General features: G+C 39.3%; 1 protein-coding gene across 3 annotated transcripts; it reads right to left on the minus strand.

Moving 5' to 3' along the window:
* On the minus strand, positions 1-22,549 carry GCA (grancalcin). 3 transcript variants are annotated; one of them, XM_089519879.1, is made up of 9 exons: positions 15,493-15,578; positions 13,996-14,098; positions 9,192-9,246; positions 7,792-7,861; positions 6,978-7,021; positions 5,920-6,067; positions 3,113-3,226; positions 1,690-1,748; positions 1-219 (listed from the first exon to the last, which is right to left on the minus strand). In XM_089519879.1, exons 2-9 carry the CDS (start codon positions 14,055-14,057, stop codon positions 193-195), a joined length of 579 nt encoding a protein of 192 aa, XP_089376005.1. In that variant the 5' UTR covers positions 14,058-14,098; positions 15,493-15,578; the 3' UTR covers positions 1-192. The 3 variants fall into 3 exon arrangements, with proteins under 3 accessions (XP_089376005.1, XP_089376003.1, XP_089376004.1); XM_089519877.1 differs by lacking the exons at positions 9,192-9,246; positions 13,996-14,098 and adding an exon at positions 22,247-22,549 and having other exon boundaries at positions 15,493-15,675; XM_089519878.1 differs by lacking the exons at positions 9,192-9,246; positions 13,996-14,098 and adding an exon at positions 21,754-22,084 and having other exon boundaries at positions 15,493-15,675.
* Positions 22,550-24,323: the final 1,774 nt, after the last annotated feature.

Consider the following 24,323-nt stretch of genomic DNA (forward strand, 5'->3'; position numbering starts at 1 on the left):
TTCCTGTAAAATGTGAACATTTGTTTATTGTCAAACTACACACTAAAAGTCAAGGATATTTATACAGAAATGATGCATTAGCAGGCAGAAGTGTGGAAAATCAATGGCAGCCTTCCCTTCACAGAATTTTCAGTTAGTTTTCTCAAAGCAGTTGAAATTATACGTGGAAGATTTTTCCCCCACAATTGGCACTCAGATAGCCATGGTGCACTGCAAGAACTGAAAAACAAAAGCATGTTCAATATAAGTGTTGGTATTTAGAAAGGTAATTGACTGGACAAAGTGTAGGAACAGAATAATATGGAATTTGTTTACTAATACAGCCATCCTAAAAAAAGACAGTGGATTGGATCTAGAGAGTCTGTGAGCAATTACAAAACATCCCCAATGACTGAGAAGGAAGGAATAAGTTTTGCAGATTCTCCCTTATGCCTCCTGAAAATCTGCTCTGGATGATGAGAAGAACTCTGGAACAGGGTAGGAGGGGGCATCAGAGATTTTAGGGGCTATGAGTGAAAACCTCCTGCCACCTCCTATTAGTAGTAGCCTCTACTACATCAAAGGTTTTTCTGTGAATGAAAGAGCCTTTTCATTCTTGGAAATACAACTCTGAATCCAAGAAATAAAGAGGCAGAACAAAACAAACAAAAAAGAACGTCAACTAGATTTTATTATATGAACAGGCCAAGTATTTTAGTTACAAACCTGTATACCAAAAAAACAAACCAACAAACAAACAAAAACAAAACAAAATAAAAAAACACCTTTCCAAATTATCACTATCCTATACAGTTATTTCAATATTTATTACATTGTATATAAGACCCTTCATCAGTTGAACAGTACTAAATGCAAGTAGCAAAACTCAGTAAAGAAAATCACCGATCTATACAACTACTTTTTAAGACACATCAGTAGTTTGCTCTTTGTACAAATATATCTTCACAGATGTAAGGCATCACATAGTGGAAAGCTAAGGCCATTACACTGTAATTCTACCCTAAATCTATGAGTTTCAGTTCTGGTCTCCTTCTCTTCCAGCCACAAGAAAAAGCTTGTTAAACTCAGAACATGGAATTAACATGCTGTTTTGAACAAAATTATGATCCAACAGATTCATTTCATTTTTTTCCAACAAGTTTATAGAGGAGATGTTAATAATTCAGAATACTACTTCATTCACAAAGTTGGTCAAGACTATACTGAATCAATGCCAACTTAACAAAACAAACAAAAAAAAATCATGATTTAAAATTCATTAGAAAAGCATTTTGATGTTGCACATTATTTTAAAATGGCATGTTTAATTCCAGCATGAAATCATTGCTGCATTACAGGTATCTGAACATCTTTCCACTATATTAAATATTCTGGAATAAAATGAGGCCTAATTGACTATTCAAAACTTGAAATGCAACAGTTCAACTATGTATGGACTCTAGATGCAAACAAAAATCTAGGGACACTGGTTTAAACCACAGGGTCCTATATATGAGACTCTGAAAGAAGCTCAGAGACAGGCGATTTACTGTGTCTTCCAGTCTTTCCTGTTGATCCTATGTACAAAACAGTAAATTCACAGGCACATAACAAAAGGTAAAGTTTATCAAATAAATGTTAAGACAGGCCTCTTTACTAAATATGATTCCTATAGTGGTTGAGTAATGAATATGCAGTTTTACTACTTACATCATCATAGACAAGATTAACAATGCCCTGTTGCATGCTGTCTCTTCTCCTGAAAAAGTCTTCAAAAACAAAAATGTTGGCATATTAGTATTGTTGAAATCCTCAGACACAATCCTGAATTTATATGTGTTTAACACACACTGGTTGCGACTAGAATTCACTGGATTACTAACATTCCTTTATCAATATTTTTTAATTATCACTAACTGGATAGTTAATTCAACAAAGTACTTCTATTCAGGTCAGTGGGATTGTACCAAGCATAAAACTAAGCCATGGGTCCCTTCCCCCTCCCCCCCAATTTGACTATATTTATGTTATTGTATTATTTTAAATATTTTGTCACATTTACTGCATTCTAAATGTGGATGTTAAGCATATTAACAATAGTTCTCACCACTTCCTCATAATTAGAACTTTTTTCAAAATGAAGTGAAATTTAAGTTAAGAATACTTTTACTAAAATAGTAGAGTCCTTGGGATCGACCCAAAGATTGAATTGAGCTTTACAGGTATGAAGGAGCTTTCCTGTGTCCGCCTAAGTATTGTGAGAATATACTGCTGGCATTAGGTACTGAATCGTTTGTAAATTTTAAAGGCTTTTATTGGGTTTGATGCAGTGATCTTCTCTAGTATACAATTATAACACTTTGGCCGGTTACACACCGGCACTTTAGTGCGTGACGAGCACGCACTAGGGTTACAAAAGGGCGGTGCTTCCGCACCGCCCTAACCCTAGTGCGTGCTCGTCACGCACTAAACGGCGCCGGCCCTTCCATATGGCCGCCGCCGTGAGGACGTCACGGCTGCGCCACCTCTAGACAGGGCGGCACGGACGTGACATCCTCAATCCGCGGCAGGGCGCCTAGGGCGCCCTTTCCGCGGACCAAGACGGAGCTCCGTTTCGGAGCTCCTTCCTGGTCCGCGGCGCCGCTTTGCTTCGCTGGGTGCAGCCTTCAGACGGCTGCGCCCAGCGAAGCAAGGGAGAAAGGGGCCAAGCTGCGGGGAAGCGGCGTTTTGCTGCTTCCCCGCAGCCCGAAAAGCAGCGGATCGGGGCCTCAGCGGCTGCCGGTGTAGCCGCTGAAGCCCCGATACTCCGGGGAAAGGGGCGGGTCCAGACCGCCCCAAATGGGCAGTCTATAACCCGCCCATGATACTACTTTAACTGCTGTGGCTGTTATCTTACAGGATCCTAGGATTCGTGGTTTTGTAAGATTCTAGAGCTCTGTCAGAGAATTCCAAATACCCATCTCCAGGATTCTAGGATATTGCCAGGGTAGTTATAGTGGTATCAAAGTACTATAACTTTGTAACTGTGTCTTCCAGTCTTTCCTGTTGATCCTATGTACAAAACGCAAACTAAAGTTAACTGGGTTATTTTTTTTAAAAAAAGTTATGTAATTAATACAACAAAATATCTTACCTGTTAAAGCCCGAAGCTTTACACAGCAAGCCACATAGTCATCAAAAAAAATTCTGCCATTCTTGCTGTAACGTTTTACTATGGCGATTAAGGTCTGTGGGCTTAACCTATAGCCTAGAGCAAGGTAGTGGAGGAAAAATACATCTGTAAAATTCATTTCAGAACAGAAGGCTTAGGAGAACCTCTGGGATATTTTGACATTCATAAACATAGTTTTCAACAGACATAGCTTATTGAAGGATCACTGAAGCTCAAGAAGGGCATAGCAAATATAATAAGGCACCTGTTGAATAAGGAGTTTCATCTTTTCCCTCTGGGTGCAGCACTTAGCAATTACAGAATACCAAATACTGTTGCCCCATTCCTCCCTTCCTAGAGCTAGGACTGACAAGGTATACCTACATAGTCAGCAGGAGACCTGGTGCTGGAAATATACATCTTCCAAGCATCTTCAAGTATGTTGGCGAAACTTACAGTGGAAAAGCAGTAGGTGGACTGGAAGTGCTTAATATTTCTCTTCAACTGGTTCTATCTGTAAGTATATGTGTTTAAAATCTCAACTGGGGAATAGGTTTGCAAGATGGAAATACTAAGCAGAGAGAAATGAGTTAAGCCCATGCCCAGTGCTTCAACACTGTATATTATCCCCTTGCACTGTTTTGCAGACAGCAGGTTTCCCAAGATCCATCTGCTGCCAAATGTGTCATTCTGGGTGATAATTAAGAACTAATAAAATAAAGCAAATGTTCCAACCAGCCAGCTTCCTTTTACCTAAAATAAAGATCAACAGCCTTTCATAATTTGCCCACCATAGGAATTATCTAGTTTGTATGATGACACTCCTGGGTAGATAGCAGAATATAAGCTATTGAATATTCTGCTTTCAAGTGTTAGAAATGTTGGTTAACATGTCATGAAGATATTACCTCTATCGCCCAGCCCTGGATTTATTGTACATCACTGTCTTTCCACAGACAGAAGACATTATACTCATGATTTGTCTAGGCTCCCATCATTAGCATAAATGTCACATCAGTATTGTAACAATTCCACACCAACCCTTGAGGATGAACAAGGAGTATTCTAGTCTCCTACAGTGGTGTTTTATAGGCATTCTATGATATCTGAAACCTACAGCTGTAAAGGAAATCTCCTTATTTTTGGACACTTTCCACATACCATTTCTTCCCTACAAAAAGGATCCCAGCAAGTCTACTGATTTTTGCCACCAAGGTACTTTCTGTCTCAGCCAATGTAGCATACTGAGACAAAAACTAACCCAGGCCATTTCCCAACAAAGCATAATGCTCATTCTCTTTGTCCACAGGTTAGCTCCTTATCCATGGATTTTTTAATGCACGGATTTTTTAATCCACAGATTCAAGATTCTATGTCTTGAAAATATTCCAACCAAAGTATAAATTCCAAATAGCAAGTGTTGGTTTTTCATTTTATATAAAGGATATCATTTTACTATGTCATTGTATATAATGGGACTTGAGCATCCAGATTTTGTTATCCACAGGGGGTTCTGGAACCAAACCCCAACAGATAACAAGGGGCCACTGTACTGGCCAAAGTACAATGGAACGTACTGGCATCACAAAATACCCCACAATAGAAGAAATGTATGTTAATTTTGGAGTCAACACAGTTGATTTGTGCTTCTTTCAACATGGGGCCTTTTAATACCCTGCAATATAAAGGCATTCTAAATGGTGCCAGAAAATACACAATTCACACAATTAATTTTTTATCTTACTACAGGCATGCTAATCACCATCACCGTAAGTACAGTGGACCCTTGTTATATGCTGGGGTATGGTTCCATGATCCCCCATGGATAACAAAATCTGTGGATGCTCAAGTCCCGTTAAATATAATGACATAGCAAAATGGTGTCTCTTATAAAAAATGGAAAATCAAGGTTTGATATTTGAAATTTATATATTTTTTAACATTTTCAAACTGTGGATGCTTGAATCCGTGTATAAGAAGGGCTGACTGTAAAAGTATGCAATCTTTCTTAACTTCAAAGAAAATCTACAAAAAAGGAATGAGTTAATGGATAAGAAATACTGCTAGTTCCTGCCACAGAGAGGAGAAGGAGAGAAGGAGCTGGGTAGCCATTTTGAGTGGTGAGTGTTTGAATTTTTAAAAAAACTCTGGGAGAGTGTGATTGTTCAAGAGAAGTAACAGTGCCACTCTATTCTGCTTTGGTCAGGCCCCACCTGGAATATTGTGTCCAGTTCTGAGCACCACAATTCAAAAAGGATGTTGAGAAACTGGAGCGTGTCCAAAGGAGGGCGACTAAAATGGTGAAGGGTCTGGAAACCATGTCCTATGAGGAACGACTTAGGGAGCTGGGGATATTTAGTCTGGAGAAGAGAAAGAAGGTTAAGAGGTGATATGATAGCCCTGTTTAAATATTTGAAGGGATGTCATATTGAGGAGGGAGCAAGCTTGTTTTCTGATGCTCCAGAGAACAGGACCCGGAACAATGGATGCAAGCTCCAGGAAAAGAGATTCCAGCTCAACATTAGGAGGAACTTCCTGACAGTAAGGGCTGTTCGACAGTGGAACACACTCCCTCGGAGTGTGGTGGAGTCTCCTTCTTTGGAAGTCTTTAAGCAGAGGCTGGATGGCCATCTGTCGGGAATGCTTTGAGATTTCCTGCATGGCAGGGGGTTGGACTGGATGGCCCTTGTGGTCTCTTCCAACTCAACAATTCTATGATTCTAGATCCAAAAATATAACCCAGTGTCAACAAAACACTTCTCCTCCAGCATGAAGGCAATGTAGCTTACCCATAGCAACAATGACTTGAGTCAGTTCATGAAGTTCCACTGTTCCACTTCGATCTTGATCTATCATCATGAAGTTTTGTTTCCAAGCACTGAGCGCTGCCCAGAGTTCCTTAAATTCATTGTATCCCATTTTCCCAGTATTATCTCTCTGATATTAAGTTAAGAAATAAAATTCTGTAGGAAGTTAACTGAAAATCTGTGATCCAACATATAATTCAAGAATTTTTTTTACAATAATTTATTGTAGTTTATTCATGCTATAGTTCTATGGGGCTTAAACAGTTCACTCCAATCAAAATAAATATTGTTGCTTAATATAGCAAAGATCAATAGACCAAAAGGAAGCTGGAGCACATTCACATGTTTCTTATTCAAAGATGGTTTACCAAGCCAGAGGTTTTACCCCTAGACCAGATCACTTTTCACTTACTCTGCAATTCCAAGCTGTTAAACATAAAGTATATTCTGCAGTGAGGCTGTTGGTAATAGGGCCATGACTGCTAGTGAGGTGGTGGAAGACAATCTTTTCCATGCAGCCTGCTCTCTGTGTCCGAAGTCCTAATGCTGCTGGTCTCAGGTGCAATAGGAAGCAGCCACCACTGCAGTAAGATTCAACTACTACGCCAATGCAATTTCTCCACATGGAATGGGAAAGACATACATCTTGACCTTTTACTCAGGCAGCAAAGATCTCAGGTTGGTCCTGAGTATCATTAAAAAATAAAATGCCAGACCATTTTGATGCATGCTGTTTCTACAGACACAAGTGAATACATGTCTAAGTGTCTTTACAGCCTGATGCAACATGTTTATTCAAACATGACTCACTGGTCTCCAGCAGCCCTAGCCACACTTACTTTCTCAGACAATCAGGCCCTGATCAGCTTAACTCCTCTACTTTACTTATCTCTGGCATTTCATAAAACATAACAAGGTAAATTTTTGAGTTCCTACTCCTTTAAACCTTGTTTCTTTGCACATGAAGCAGGACCTAAATGATTTCATGCAAACATAATTACAGTTCCATGTGGGTAAAAGGAAGACTTCTGCAAGGATACATCTAACATTGATATCATAATTCTGCATGTCTCCAGGCTGAATGCTGAAATTACAAGCAGAGGATAAATTAATGTTGGGTTAACTATATTGATCTCATCTTTAATATTGCACTGTTAAAACTGTCATAATCACCAACATAATGAAATTTATAAAGACTAAGAATGTAAGTGTATGGCTAGCAAAACAATGGATAACATTTCACAGAGACACTCATACTGAACTTCAGGGGAAATAATTTGTTTAAAAGGCTCTGTCCAACATGCAAGATTTGCATGAGAATAGAGGATGGTGTAAAATTTACATTTAAAAAGGGAAACTTTTCAAAAGGACTAAACCCAAAGTGTCTTTAATATTGTGTAAACTGAGATTACATCACCAGATGGAATAAGTCAACAATGAGCATGCTTCCTAAACAGGTCAAAAGAATCAATTCCAAATGTATTCAATTTGTCACTATAAATTTGTCCTAGATCTGTTAGTCCAATGTGTTTCTGAAACATAAAATAAACTCAGCCAGTAATTTAAATGTCCTCTGAGCCTTTAAAATTACTCAGACTTTTATTGGTACTGGGCAACTGTGTTCCACTACAAACATGCAGACCATGTGCTATATTTGGTATAAAGCTATACCTTACACTTTTTAGCTAACACTTCCTCAGTTCTAAGGAAGAACAGAAGAGTGCAACTATCGGGCAATTATATCAAGTAGACAACAGCATCATAAAACAATGTCATAAGATATTAGGCCTTTAAGAATGCCAATGATACTTTTTGAAGATTAAATTACTGTGCTCAGTAGCAACAAAGCCTTACGAGAATAAGTTCCATTGATTCCCGACTGTGTAAGACATCGCTGTAGCTCCTCAGCATCCACTTCACCATCCTGTAAAATGAATGCATACAGATATTTGTTTTTCGTAGACACTAGCTCATCTGGTAACATAAAATCAAGCATGTGAATTCTGCAGAATAAGCCAATTACTCTACCTCAGTTCATAGAATCTGAATACTTACAAGCACTAATTAAGTTCTATTATACTGAACCATAATAAGCATTAATTCAAAATTTTAATAAATGAAGCATTTATAAGGCTACAGTGACACCATGCAACAGCAGATTTTTCAAATGAAGTTGCCTGACATTTTTTCCATAAACATTGATTTTTTTCCCTTAAAAGTGCTTCATGAGCAGCTTTTAAACAACTTAACAAACCATTTTCAAAGGGCTTTCCCTTCTGCTTTCTTCTCCATTCCAGGATGACCTTATGCATTCACTGCAGTTTCTTGTGTTAGCACCAATCTAGCTGCATACAAGTTAGCTAAACCCAAAAAGGCAAGTTAGGTTCAGAAGACATCCAAATGTGAATGCATACATTAGAGAAAAAAAAGCAAGTGTCTTACATAACAAAAGAATATAAATCAGATCCTTCAGTGATCAACTAAACCTTCTCATAGAGGAATATCTGCTCAGAGTGGCATGAAGCGTATCATTTCAACTACCATGGTACATCAGTGCATTATCCTGGCAAGTTGTCACATCTGACACACACACAAAAAAACTAGCCATCCAATATGGGAAGACCCATGTGCAAGCAAACATTATACCAACCCCAACCCCCAGTTGGTTTTACAGCAATAAAAATGAAAGCTCTGTGAGCTTCTCCAATGAAAGTGTGTATCGGGGGAGGGAGATGTACATTCAAAATGCTATGTTTCCTGACTTCCACCCCATTCAAATTCCATTTTTTTCTGCAGTTGCAAATGCAATACTGGTATTCTCAGAAGCCATTTACCAGAGGAAGATATAAATGTATGACTTATTACAAGCTGAATGGCCTGATTGTCCTTCAGACTAGGTTAAGGAAAATGGAACCACGTTGATTAATTTTCAGCAGAAAATATACAATTGAATGCTATTTTAAAAGGTGTGTTTATACAGGTCTGTCAAGTACCACTAGAGGACTGGGGATCCACAGAGCCACATATTTGGGAAAAGGGGTTCAGTACTACACAACTGTGCAGAAGTACTTATGATATTTAACCCCAAAGAGAAAAACAATTTCATTGGGTAAACTCATAGGGAACAAGGAAAGGGACAACTGAAATGTTGATAAATACATTTCTGAGTCTCACTGATTGACTTAGAAATGATTGTTGTCCTGCTTTCAACCCACCCCTCCAAAAGCAATACCGATGTTACTGCAAGTTTCTACCTGATCAGTTCTTTTGAGTGTCAAGGCCCACGCTTCCATCACCCCACTGGTCTTGCTACATGGAAGATGAGATTGTGCTTATTTGACTGGTACTTCAGGAGTGAATGTTTATTCCTCCTATAAAAAACTAAATTTACTAAAATATTACACTTGAGAATTAAGAAAAAATATGGAGGTCAGTAATTAAGATCCCACTTAAGAGAATTCAAGCATATTTTTAAAATCTGTTTTGTATATCTTTTCCTCCTTACATATACATTTCCTCTAAAGCAGTGGCGTTCAAATGGTGTTCAGGGAACCCTGGGCTTCTCTGAAAGCTTATCAAGGAGTTTTCAATAAGATTAGTCATGGTGAAATGCTTCCCAGTGTTGGGTGTACTTCTGAACACTCAATGCAGTCCTAATGATTTACTCAGAAGCAAGTGACACTACATTCAGTGGACTTTGGTCCTTTGTGAGTGTACAAATTCAGCTTTTTTGGAGAATCAAACATGTCTGGTCAGTGCCCCAGGCTGTGTGTCCTAGAGAATACTCCAAAATCCTTTACAGACAAGTATTTTTCAACAAATATATCAAGGGTTTCTTCAGCAGTTGGAAGAACATCTATAGGGAACACTGGAAGGATTCCCTGTAGATACAAAATTTGAAAACCACTGCTCTAAAGTTATAACTAATACAAAGGTACTGATGCTTCAAATTTTTTTGCTTGCCAAAGAGGGACCAAGTTTGAAACCAAAAATGTGGCACACAGAGGAATGTCCAAGCTATATTATTAGCTGTTAGCTATAATTTAATTTTAGATGGGTAGTCCAAATCAGGAGTTTTTTGTACACAAAACTCCTAGTAAATACAAAGCCTTCCTGTTTTCTTCAGTGGAAGAGGATATCCCTGTATATACCTTTTGCATTCACATACAATGTTCTTATGACAGAAGCACTCTTGCATATTTTGGCACATTGTTTCCCTCCAGATACTCCCCCAAATTTCTATACTCCCCAACACTGATTACCAGCAATCCCCATTCTATTTGCTCTTTATAAAAACGTATCTTAACTACTTCAAATGTAACAGAAGAACCTTAATTCTGTAATCCACTCAAAAATACTTCAATGCACTTCCTTGACAGGCTAAAAAGATTACAGAGAGGTTGTTCTAATTACTGACTTTGTCTTTACAGAAAAATAAACCATGTTCTAACCAACCTTTGTAGTATCTAATGCATCACAGCAGCTGTTACTACAGTGAAGGAAAATAAATAAAGCTTTAAAGCAGCTGCCTGCTCTCTTTCTCTATCATTACCAAAACAAAAAGAAAAAACAGCACAAGTCAAAGCCAAACACTGTATTTTGTCAATTATTTTGCCACTCTTTTCTGATTTCAGTAAGGTCTGCATGTTTGTAATAGTCTTGCAATTTGATGGGGCAAGTAGCAGATAGACTTAAGCACAAACTGGTCCACCATTTCACCACTGCCTAGTCACTAGTGAGACCTCTGGCCATTCATTAATGCAGTATTCTGCAATTCGGGAAAGAAGAATGCCAGAAGAATGAACCAGTTTCCAAAAACCATGTATTGTGGTTTTTGTGGGGTTTTCGGGCTATGAGGTCATGTTCTAGAAGAGTTTTTTCCTGATGTTTCGCCACAGCGGGAAAAAAACCTCTTCTAGAACACAGCCTCATAGCCCGAAACCCCCCAAAAAACTTTGGATGTTGGCTGCGAAAGCCTTCAATTTCACATATATTGTGTTCTTTCCTCTACCAGTCAACCTAAATTTTCCACTCTTTAGACCTGCTTCAATGGGGCATACTCAGAAGTTGTGTGTTCTTATTTCATTAACTGTCAAAACACTGGCAACCAGGTAATATTTCCTTATCTGTCAGCTACCCAAGTGACCAGAGACCACACAGAGCTTATAAATAGAAGACATGCTTGATCTTTATGCAAACAAAACAGAGAAGAAAGAAGGCGCTAAAAAAGGAATCCATCTTGTGTATGACCTCCCACCATATCCTTTCATATAATCAAAGTCAAGAATGCTTCCTTTTTGTTGTAAAGTTGAATTTTTAAACCGTTTCTTTCTTTTATATCCAGACCAAAGGATGCTAAGTATCTGCCTCTAAAACTGTAAGATAATCAGATTTAATTTGGTTTAGGTCTTCAATCCATTGGAACAGATGTTTAAAGAGACTGATTGGCATTCAGTATTGCAGCTACAAATGTGTAACCTAGAGTTACAATTTATAACTTGTCCGTATTAATTAACAATACATAGCTGTACTGAAAAGGTAGGTAAATGTCACCCATGTCCACCTTAAGTGCCAGCAGCCAGTTTAGACGAAGAAGGTCTGTTCAGCTTCTGATTGAGGTGAAAGTGATTCATAAAGAAAATACAGACACAACATTAACAAACAATTGTAGACCAATCTGACTACTAAATAACTCCCAAGGAGTGTCTTCCACTGTCGAACAGCTCTTACTGCCAGGAAGTTCTTCCTAATGTTTAGGTAGAATCTCTTTTCCTGTAGTTTGCATCCACTGAATGAACATTGCTTAGAGATGTGACTCTTGGAACTATTTGGTTGGCATAGTTATCTTTGGTATGATAAAGTTAAGGTACATGCTGACTTTAAAAACCATTGTATTAGAAAGGCTCTCCTACAAGTTTGGTACAAGTATGAACACAGACTTCCCCCTAAGATAATATTAGCTACCTCACCACAGGAAGCCTACTTTATTTTTTAAAAGAAAGAATGAATTAAAAATTGGAGATAGTTGCTCTAAGATGATCTTTTGTATTTTGAACAAGATAACAAGAAATTTAAATAAAGAGAGATTATTCAGGCAAAGATCTTAATCGGTTTGCTTATAAGCAGATTAAGGACAGACTTAATCAAGACAAGAGAAATGCAGCCATAGTGGTTAGAGAAAATCCGTTTTATTTAGAGTAATGTGAAGACAATGACTGTGTAATTTTTAAAAAGTATATAAATGGATTCTGAAACCCAAAACAGAAGATAAACCTTTAAAAGAGTAAATTTTTAGGTGGACCCAAAGTTTGAGGCATAATATTCACATAGACATATGGGGGTAATATGGTTCAAAGATATAAAATTTGTTTTCTGCAATAATTTAAAATAAACCTATATAAAATGATGTACAGATGGTATCTAATCCCAGATATGCTGCCAAAATTGGCCCAGAATATTTCAAATCAGTGTTGGGGATGTCAGGATCAGGAGGACTCCTTTATTTCATACGTGGTGAGCTCGTAAAAGACAAAATGATACTGATCTAAGATTTATATGTTATAAAGGTAGACTGTAATAATCCTAGAAATATTTCTGTTAAGCATTATGGATAAAGAAGTAAACAGTAAATATGTTTTATGGATTACTTCTTTGATATATGACAACCACAACAAGAATATTTTGCTCAAACGTAGTAATGTTCTGAAGCACAGATGATGAAACAATGGCTTGTTAAGGTTGCAAAGTTAGCTATTGTAGACTAAAAGCCTGGAAACCATTTATGCATTGTTTGAACAATAACAAAGCTAATGATTAATTATTTGTGGCTATGGTGATTAGTAATTTTAGTAGGATTATCTAATTGCATCTGTAATGGTAACTTTTTTTCTTTCCATTACAGTCAGGATTTGAGGATCAGACCCCTACTATGTATTAGTTGTACTGTGGGTCTTTGGAATCCACTGGAGACACCAAAATCAGTGGATGCTCAAAGTCCTACTATATACAGTGGCATAGTAAAACATTGTCCCTTATATACAATGGAAAAATCAAAGTTTGCTTTTGGGTTTTTTTTTGGGGGGGGAGAGATATTTTCAAGCTGTGAATAATGAAATCCATGGATATGGTAGGCCAATTCCCTTTTCTTCCTTTTTTCTTTCATTTCTTTATCTTTGATTTCCTGTTACTTTGTTTGTAAATTAGAGTGTTCATGCTAAAAATTAATAAAAATATTTTTTTATAAAAGAAGTAGGACCCTCTGTCACGAGTCTGTTGCAGCTTTACCAGCTGGCAGGACTAAAGTGGAAATGTTGCCCTCTTTGCCCCCGATTGGAAACTGGACTGAACTCCTTTGCCTGATTTGGCTGCTGGCACTTAAGATAGATTCAGGACAGAGGGAATGAGGCCAGTAAACATTACTCAGTTGCATCTCTGGAAGTAAGAATCCAATCTAGGAATCCCATGACTGACCATTGCATGTGTGCATTTTCAAAGACTAAGGCCCAAATCTTATTAATCCTCACTAAAGCAGACCCACTGATTCAACAGTAACCTGATAAGTTAACTCTAATGTTGTTTCTGCTGGTCTATTCTAAGTGGGACTAACAACAGAATTCAGGCTTAAGGGTATTGTTTAGTTAGGGAACTTCCTACTGAACTCTTCTTTCAGACTACAGATAATTCTCAGGAGCATCTCTCTGGCCAGTTCACAAGCTCTACCAATGAAGCATTCAAAGGAGTCTGTGTACATACAAAAAGGCTAATAGCTTTCCTAGAGTGAGACCTAAAACTCCATGGTAATTGAGTATCAACATACAGATTTTTTTCTTGTAATTTAGATATATACATATTTAGGGTATTTGGATCATCTTGAAAATTCCAAAAACATTAATATCGGAAATGGTTGTCAACAGTGGCAAAGACACTTAATTGTGACTAACAGTTGTACTTTTCAAAAGATGTGCTTACCAAAACCCTAATGTCTTTAAATGTTAATTAATATTATATAAATTAAAATACCAAGGGATGGGAGGGAATATCTGAAGCAAAGTTACTCACCTGAAACTGGAGTTCTTCCATGAATATTGCCTTTGCAGGTCCACACTCTTGACAGAATGCATATTGGCATCACAAGTCCCAAAACGCTCTAGAGATCAATGACCTGTGGGGCCATGCATATGCCCTTTGGTGAATCTTTACTACAACCTTTTAACCAGTCCTTTTGCCCAGATCACATAAACATCTGGTGCTCCACTATAAAACATCTAGCCATTCAGAATCCACACAACTCTGCCAACCCAAAAGACTGATGCAGACTCTAAAATATGATTAAAAAGTCATTTTGCATGCTCTTCACTTAAATATTCATTCACTAATAACTAGGCTTATTCCATATAATCATCTCAGCCTTGAAAAATGAATACTATTTTACTTAAACTGCCTCCCCACACTAATATACTATGCGGCCCTGTAAATAAGATTATCTGGGTTGTAATTTTCAGCCAAGGAGCTGAACCATCAAAATTTAACAGGCATACCCCACCCTACATTGAACCCTTACAGGGAGATTGATTCTTAATGTAAAAATGTTCAAAATGTGTTGCCAAGATAACTAGGCAATGAGACAGCTATGTGTAAATCTGTATTTATATACCCAAAAGACTAGCTAAGAACAAGTAATTGATTTTAAGATCTGCTCAGGACAGAAATATATAGAAGGAAGATAGAATCATTGCATTTTCTAAAAATATAGGCAGTATGAAAGTTGCAGACTCCCCAATAAATAGAGATACAAGGATTTTGGCAGAAATATTGGAACACTGAGTACCTAAATCTATCAAGGGAGACTGAATTTACAAACTATGTGGAAAGCTAATTACCAGTAATTAAATCCAATGGCTAGCCCCAAGTAGAGCACACCCTTTCAATTAATGGGAATTTCCTGTGTTGATTTACCAATCAGCAATTGATTCAGTGCGTCTGCTCTAGTTTAAAATAGCAATTTCACTTAAACCCATATATGTGCTGGCCAGTTTTCAGCTCTGATGTTACAATAGTTGCCCTCTCTCCAATTATAAATCCTCCCAAAAAAGAATAATCTTTAACCTTTTTTAACCATCTATTTGCCTTTTTTCAAACAGTAAATCAATGACAACACATCTAGTGCTAAGTGGTGAAGATTTCCACATAAGTACAAAGGAATGGGCCATTCAATTTCTTCTCTCCCAGTCTGCCAGGTTTCTGTGCTGACCGTGGATGAACAGAATTCCCTAAGCTCTATCCCTACTCTGCCAGCCTGCTTGCTAGAAGGCATTTTTCTACCAGCCTATTAAGAGGCTAGTACCTTCTGCTTCTACATTAGCTGTGGAGGAGAGGGTACTGAAGGCTAGTAATGTACACTTATTTGCAAGGCTGCTATACAGATATTGCTGTCAACAAGTTACATGTTGCTGAATAAATTCCTAAGAGATTACCCATTCCTATTTCTAAGACTAAATCCAACTAAACAAGGAGAGGTGTTTCAAAATCTTAAAATACTAGATTAAACTAACTTACTTGTCCAGCAATGGCACTGAAGAATGTCCACAAGGGATCAGCAGCCGCCGCCGCCGCAGCTGCATAGGCACCAGCATAAACAGAATATCCAGAAGATCCACCATGGGCCACACTTGGCACTCCTCCAGGGACTGGCTGGCCCATTGCCATTTGCATTGGCACCTGACCACGGTATGCACCGTACTTTGGGGAAAGAGAAGAAACAGATTTCACTATATTTATCAACATACTACAAACATGCATCCCCAGTAATCAACTATTTTATTTTATTGGCTCAAAGTGCCTCATATACAGAAGAGTATGTGTATTAAAATCCTATTATTACTGTGTCTTTTTCTTGTGATAAAGAACGGGCTAAAGCAAAGAACAGCTAGAGAAGAAGGTATTCCTGACTATTAGTCCCTAAGCCAAGGACGCAGCAAAAGGTGTCCTTACTGTACAGGCAAGGCATGACACAGTATGCCAACCACTCTTGCACTACATAAGGCAAGGGTGGGAATTATGTGGCCATCTAGCTACAACATCTTTAACTCCCAATAGTCAGCACAGCCACAAATGATGGGATATTTGGAAGCTGCAGTTCAACATCATCTTGGCCACAAAATGCTCACCCCTGACATAAGAGAATGCTGGTCCTAATGACACCTGGAAAGACAAGGGAAAAAAAGAATAGTGTTGTCAAACTGAATTTATCCAATAGAATTTAGAAACTCACCAAGCAAGAAGAAAGCTAGATTGTTTAGCTGTTTTATCTGTGATAGCTGAAAACATTGTACTAACCAAAATTCGAAAGGTTCTACTGTTTACTACTAGAAATGAAATAGCCTTCAGTGCCCTGATACTGAAGACTTTATATCAACCAGCAAAAAAACAATTTGTTTTTATTAGTACAATTATTCCAAAAGGAGATAAGAATTATGCCTGCATTTTTCAAACCAAGGAAAAAAAATTTCTGGAGAAACACAAAACATTTTTTGAATATTTGGCAAGGAGGTTCATACATACCAAGCCAGTTCCAGACTGAACTGATTAACATTTCTTTACCACCAGAAAGAAATGTGGTCTATATGGAGTTTTTCCTCACTTTTATAACATGTTTTACTCAAAACTACTTTATATAATGATCCCTTGATATCGGCTGCGGTTGGCTCCAGGACCCCCCATGGAACCCAAAATCTGGGGAGTCTCAAGTCCCATTGCATACAGTGGCGTAATAGAATGGAGTCACTTTCATAAAATGGCAAAAGCAAGGTATGCTTCTTAGATTTAAAAAAAAAATACTTTCAAGCTGTGGATGGCTGAATCTGTGGATATGGGAGGCAGACTGTATATGTAGCATCTAAGTTAAACATAGAAAACTAAAGTGCTCTTAAGCAAACAATGTATTAATAAATCAGAGCATTAAAACACTTTTAGGCTCGTTACAGACCGCCCAAAAGGGGCGGTCTTGGGCCGCTGCCGGTTGCAGCGTGGAGGAGCAGCAGCAGCCAAACCGCGCGACTCCTCCGCGCTGCAAAAAAGGAGTGCAGAAATCGCACTCCTTCTGGCAACCCAGAAAAGCCGCCGCAAGTGCCAAAGCGCGCACTCGCGATGGCTCTTCCAGGTTTAGACGTCCGGACGCTGCGCGTCCGTTACATCAAGATGGCCGCGCCCGTCTGTATAGGGCGCCGCCATCTTGCCGTCCGGAATACGCGCGAGGGGCAAGGCGCGTCCGGAAGCACCGCCCCTCGCGCGTATTCCTGGCGCAACGACGGCGCCACTTAGGCCCGTCTGTAAGGCGCCTTGGTACTATAAATAAAAAACCAGGGTATTTCTTACATTAGGCATAGATGAACTACTCACCCATTTTTAAAACCTTTGCACTGGTCTCTTACCTGGAAGGATACCATTCCAGGCCCCTCTTCAACGGATGAAAAAACCATAGGACCTCAAGTCCCATAGTTTTCAGTGACCGCGCAGCCGCATACACATGGAACCATTAGCAGCAACAGGGCTTGTCATTTGCAGATGCTTAAATCCGCAGATGACAAGCCCACGTTTGGGGAGGGTGGGCTATACTTTGCCCATTACTTTTAAACTGGTGTAATCCTACACATGTCCACTTGGAAATATATCCCACAGAGTTCAGTGCAGCTTATTCCCAGGCAAACCTTACTCTACATAGGCCACAAACAGATAGGTCAAAAGAAGCAGTTTCAACCTGCTTTGGAGGTGTGGCATTCACGTCCTCAAAGCAGCTGGAAACCGCATTGAGCCGCTGTAAGGCAGGAAAAGCTGGACTGAAAAGAAACAGAAACAAACCATAATAGCCTGGAAAGTGCACACTTTTGACCTTGCATATAACCATCCCAACACAAGACCAGACCCAAAAGAGCACTCCATCCTAACCCTAAAGTGGCCTACAAATGCATCGATGTAGGTGTGCATTTTTTTAAAAATGCTTTCAGTCAAGGCAGCAGTGGAGAAAAAGAGAAAGTGTGACACCTCCAATGGCTATAAGTAGAACATACACAAACCCAACAGTCCAAAATGGGCCACGGGGTGAAGGGTGTGTGTGTGAAAGGGGCAAAGGGGGGGCATGATTGTGCATTGTCAGTGTTTTACTGGGCACACCCCTGCTCCAATGGCCTGTCCCAGTGGAGGATCGCAGGTGCAACTGTGTGCACGATCAAATGGGGTGACCATCCAATGGGATGGCATCTAAGCAGCAGGGGCTCGGCAGTAGTGTTTCTGTGATCATGCGCATGGTGGCGGGGAGAATTAAAATAAATACTAAGCAGCGTGGTTTTACACCGCACCATGTGGTTGTGGTGTGCACATGCGGGCCACCTTAGGAGCTGAGAGTGTGGTCAGAGGTGTCTCAGCCTCTGGGCTTTGGGCCATTCTTTCCTGCCCGCCTGCTTGACCCCCAAGTTAACTTTCCTCAATTTACCAACTTCTGAACTACATTTTCTAGTTCATACCCAAAAATATGAGAATAAGAAAATGGTTAGCAGAAGTGAAGTACTAACAAGATCATTAAAAAAACTATGACCTCTGAGCTTTTGCAAGGGTCTTATCAATGCTTAAATCTGGCAATCAGAGTAAGATTTACTTACTTGAGAATAGATCTGACTGAACTAATAGGGCTTACTTAGATCCAAAACACACTGCAGAAATAATCCAGTCTGAGACTGCTTTAACTGCCCTGGCTCAATGCTAGGGAATTCTGGGAACTGTAGTTTTGTGAGATATGTAGCCTTCTCAGTCAGAGAACTCTGGTGCTACAACTACAATTCCCAGGATTCCCTAGCACTGAGACAGGGCAGTTAAAGCAGCCTCAAACTGGATTATTTCTGCAGTGTGTTTTGGACCTTAGTTATTCCACCAGACTTCGTTATTCAACCAAAAAAAAAAAAAATTGATGATGTTAGTCACAGGCCTGCATTTGGTCAAGATGTTGAGGTTGTTGTTCTCAGTTTAGATAGCATGAGAGGTACTCATGTAGGTGGGCCCCTCCTCTTTCTGGCTGTGTAGATTCTAGGGAGATTCAGCCCAGGAAATAAATTGTTATTTTATGAAAAATGCAGGGTTAGCTGTGTTGGCCATTTAGCAAATTCAAAGAAAAATCCACCAAACAATGATAACTTTATGGCCAACCGAAATGCACAATATACTTGTTGCAAGCTTTTGAAGCTCCACTGGCTTCCTCATCAGGCAAATGTTACAAACTAAACAAGAGAAAAAATTGAGATGTTAGTAAGATGCCTGCATTTTGTTGTTTCTGTCCTTAGTTAAGATGGTATGGGGAGGGCATCTTTTGCCGTCTGGCTCCTCCTCCTTCTGGCTGTGTGGGAGATTTTCAAAAGTCCAGGAAATCTGTTCCTTGTTGAGGTGCAAATGGAGTGTAAATTTCCTGGACTTTGAAAATCTCCCACATGGACAGGAGGAGATAGTAGCCAGCTTGCAAAAGTTGTCCTCCCATACGATTTTAACTAAGGACAGAAACAACAGAATGCAGGCATCTTACTAACATCTCCAATTTTTCTCCTGTTTCGTTTGTAACATTTTTCCTGATGAAGTAGCCAGTGGAGCTTTGAAAGCTTGCAACAATTATATCATCACTTCTCTGACCAGTTTCAAAACTGAGTTGAAGACCATCCTGTTCAGGGAAGCGTTCCCAGGCATTGCACGATAGCTATTTGATGTTTTTAATTTGTTGCCTGCCGTATTTTATTGAATCCTTTCTTGTATTATTATGTATTATTTTCTGTGTATTATGCTATTATTTCATAGAAAATACACAATACGTAGGTTTATTTTTATCTATTTTACTGATTGTATGTACAGCGCTGTGTAAATCTACAGCGCTATATAAATAAAGCATAGTAATAATAGTAATAATAATAATAATAATAATAATGTGTATTTTGGTTGGCCAATAAAGTTATCACTGTTTGGTGGGTTTTTGTTAAGCGACTATGAGTTTATTTCCTGGACTGAATCTCCCAGCATCCACATAGCCAGGAGGAGGAAGGGCCCGCCAGATGAATACCCCTCCATATCATCTAATGAACTGAGGACAAACACCACAACATTTTGAACAAATGCAGGGCCATGACTAACATTGTCATTTTTTTTCTTTCTTTTTTTCTCCTGTATGATTTTTAACACCTTTTGCCTGATGAAGAAGCCAGTGCAGCTTCAAAAGCCTGCAACATGTATTGTGTGCATTTTGGTTGGCCCAATAAAGGCACCACTGTTTTGTGGCGCTTGAGTAGAGCAATGTCCTTTTAATGTTTTAAGGCAGGAGGAGCTCTACCCCAGGAGTCTTCTGGAGCCACTAGAGGCCATACTGGCAGAACCAGCTTTTACAATTAAAAAGAAAGCAGCTTCAAGTGTGCTGTGTGTGCCTAAGGTGGCCAAGATGAGTGGTGACTAAGAAGGAGTTTGCTTTAGTACTGTATATGAGCATATTACGTTAAAGTTTTAGCATTTTATAGTATTGAGTTTGATCGTCCATTTTTTGTTACATATATGTTTGATGTCATGCCCTTTGATGGACAGGGCATTATAAATATAGGTTGTCATTATTGTTGTTGTTATTATTATTATTTAAAATGGTAACCAGCATTTTGTTTTTCCTAAAGTGGCCAAGATAGGTAAAGCCTGATAAGGAGTTTGTTTTAGTATATTAGCATGTTATTTTAGTATTTTGTAATGTTGTGTTTTAATGTCTGGTTTTAATTATACAGTATGTTTGATGTTCTTCCGCCTTTTGGTGAAGGTGTCACTGAAAATTAAGATTATTATTATATTAATTAAGATGGCAATCAGGGTTTTGGGTTTCCTAAGATGGCCAAGATGGGTAATGATTGATAAGGAGTTTGTTATAGTATAACAGGGTGCTATTTTACTATTTTAGCATTTTATATCGCCTGTTATCATCCGTTTTTAATTATATATGTTTGATGAAGGCACTGTAAATAAATGTTATTATTTAAAATGGCATCTGGCCTAAGGTTGCCGTAGTGACAGATAACAAGCTTCTTTAGGTATATATGCATGTTATTTTAGTATTCCACAGTGTTGTTTCCGGAACTTTTTTTACTAAACATAACAGATGCGATTGAAGATAAATTAAGAAGAAACCAGTGTAATTCTGTAGATGGTTACAGCTGCCTGTACAGCCTATGCAAGGTATTGGGAGAGCTGATATCATACCAACCATAGATGAATGGATAACAAAATGTAATGAATTAGTAGTTATGGATAGCCTATCCATGTATATTAATAGAAAGAAAGCCCAACAACATGAGGAGAAATGGAAGGAAGTAGCAAATCTGTGGGGAAAAGAAGGAACTATGAAATGAAGATAGATACATAGCATATGTAATATAGAATAAAATGAAGGAAACAAACATAGTAATCTTATATCAGTCTTGATAAGAGGTGGAGAATGTATTGAAGAATGGGAATAGAATTGAAAAATAATTTAGCGTTTAAATAAAGTTACGAACAATGTGTCAAAATGGAAGACAAACACTAGAACAAGAGTAGATATAAATTAAAGAAAGAAGACGCATAGATTGAGATTCTATAGACTATGCATTATGTTTATATGACGCATGAATAATTGTTATTGTTTTTTATGCTGCATTAAAACACAATAAAAATTGGGGGGGGGGAGGTAGTGTTGTGTTTTATTGTCCGTTTTGATTATATTTGTTTGATGCTGCGCCCTTTGGGACAGAGGAAGTTGTGAGTAAACATTACCATTACCATTATTTAAAATGGCGACTGATAAAAGGGAGTCTGTTTTATAGTATACTAGCAGGTCATTGTATTCTCTGGGCATCCCACGGTGTCGTCGTCTTCCACGGTCCGAGTGTGACTATCCAGGCCTCCCGTTCCGGCCTTTGACGGAGAGGAGGAGGACGTTAGAAAACATGGTTGTTTTTATTGCTTAAAATGGCAACCGGCGTCTGGGGCCGACTTGTCATTTCCTGAGAGAGGAAAAGGAGGCGCCAGAGAGGAAAATGGACCCCGCGCACAGACCGAAGGCCTTCCAGGGGGCAAAAAAGGCCCGAAAAGGCCCGTTGGGGCTCCCTCCTCTCTCTCCTCAGCGGACCCCCCCTCCCCCTCAGAGAGCGTCCGCTCAGGCAGAAAGAGAGAGAGCGCGAGGCGCCTGGGCCGCTCCGCCCGGTAAGGAGGGAGGGAATAAAGAGAAGACAGACGGGCCTCTCCTCCAATCGCTGTCGCGTGTTTTACTCACCGCTCCGAACCCTGGGTACGTCATAGCGACGTTACGGGAGAAGACCGTTAGAAGACGAGGGCGGGGGGGGAAGGAGAGAAGCGGTCTCGCGGATTCGAAGCCCAGTAGAATTCAAATCTGCCCCCAACTGCCCCCTGGCTTGTTCCCCCCCTTTGTACGGGCTGCTACGGCGGCTTCCGTCTCCTTTCAGTCTCGGCGTTGGAAGAAGCGGAAGTTGCCTCCCCCCCCTTGTTTGCAGCTCGGGGATTGGCTGAGGCGATAGGCCTTCGAGGCGAAAGGGGGCGGGGCGAAGGAAGGAAGAAAGGAAGATGGGGAAAGACGGCCGAGTCGACGACGACGACTAGGGCGGAAGGAGTCAGAGGCGGAAATGGAGGGGCGGGATTATGATGATGACAAGCAGGCCCTCGTTGATAGACAGGTGGAATTCTTCCGCCTAGACTGAGCGACCCTAGAAGTACGAAATTGAAGAGGCGCCCGTTCTCTTGTTTGTTTTTTCCATAGAGAAATTCCGGGTTTGCATTGAAAGCTGCAACTGGAGTCTCAGCCTGAAGGGAGTGGAGATAGATATATATATATATATATATATATATATATATATATAGTATTGATTAATTATTAATTAGATTAAATTAATCTAATTTATAAGATTAAATTAATTAAATTTAAATTAAATTAACTAATAGCTTATTTTAAAGCAATTAAATTATTAATTAATTAATTAATTACAATTAAATTAATTTAATTAAATTGTAACATGCTTAATTCTTTTTTTAGGGGGGTATATTGCAATGTTATATGTATTAAGTACTGTATATCAGATGTTTTAACTATATTAGCCACTTTGGTTGTTTTATTACAGAAAAGTGGGGTACAAATAAAAGTATTATTATTATTATTATTTATTACATTAAAATAATATTAATTAAATAATATTTTTTAAAAGCTTGGGTTCTGTTTTGTCTGCCACTTGTTGAATATAGTGCCAGTTCTAATGCAAATCCATCCAATATTTCACATCGCTGAGAGACGTAGGGACAGAGGACAGATCCTTAGGGTTTGCCCTGCAGTGTAGAGCAATGGCAACAGCAATAATAGCAAGTACATTTCTATACCACTTATCAGTGCAGTTTACATTTGTGTAAGCCAATTGCCCCCAACAAGCTGGTTATTCCTTTTACCAACCTACAAAGGATGGAAGGCTGAGTCGACCCTGAGCCCTTGGCTGGTACTGAACTCGTCACCTTGTGGTTTGTGAGTGAGTGGCTGCAGGACAAGCGTTTAAGTACTGCAGAGATACGATTCGCTCAGTTTGGGAGCTGTCAATCCCACCTCAGCCTTGGGAACCCAAAGGGCAACCTTGGGCGAGTCACACTCTCTCAGCCTCAGGGAATAGCAGTGGCAATCTCCCATTGAAGAAACTTGCCAAGAGTACCCCATGATAGGTTGGTCTTGAGGTCGCCACGAGTTGGAAACAACTTAAAGATATACAACAACAAACAACTACACTATTTTTTTAGAAAAAGCACCCTAACTTCAAATTTGTGGCAATCCAGCCAAGCAGTCGTGGTGGGAGTGGGGCTTTGAGTCACCCGAGAGCCTTAATTCAGGACAAGAGGCCACTGTCAGAACAGAATCTGGAGAAACAGAATGGTTCCCAATTGGCGAAGGGGCCAGGCGAGATACTCTCACCCTAATATCAAAAGAAAAGCAGGTTTAGACTCAGAAGGAACGTCAGCAATCTAAGATATGGGGATGGCACCACACTACCAGCAGAAAATGGCAAAGACCTGAAACGACTATCGAAGAAAGCCGAGGAAGAAAGCGCAAAGGCAGGTTTACAGCAACGTTAAGAAAACACAAATATTGACCATGGGAGAATTTCTTCATTCTAGACAATGAGAAAATTGAAATAATAGAAAGTTCCCATACCCTTGTGGGTATACCCGGAAATTACCCAGAAATTGGCAACACTGCTGAAGACTCTCTCTCTGCCTCTCTCTCCAACTGCCACTTGGTCTCAGAGGCTTTTCTCTTAGAAGCTTCCGGAAGAAACTCTGGCTCCTGCTCACTGATTGGC

Source organism: Sceloporus occidentalis, unplaced genomic scaffold (genome assembly GCF_023333645.1).
Source record: "Sceloporus occidentalis isolate IW3139 unplaced genomic scaffold, rSceOcc1.0.p SCAF_4, whole genome shotgun sequence".
NCBI classification, from domain to species: domain Eukaryota; kingdom Metazoa; phylum Chordata; class Lepidosauria; order Squamata; family Phrynosomatidae; genus Sceloporus; species Sceloporus occidentalis.

Coding starts and splice junctions, on each gene's coding strand:
- GCA (XM_089519877.1), bottom strand. CDS start 22,270: ATGACGTACCCAGGGTTCGGAGCG. Junction 15,676..22,246: donor CGTACCCAGGGTTCGGAGCG/GTGAGTAAAACA, acceptor CTTTCCCCAAAG/TACGGTGCATACCGTGGTCA. Junction 7,022..7,791: donor AATCAATGGAACTTATTCTC/GTAAGGCTTTGT, acceptor TTGTAATTTCAG/CATTCAGCCTGGAGACATGC.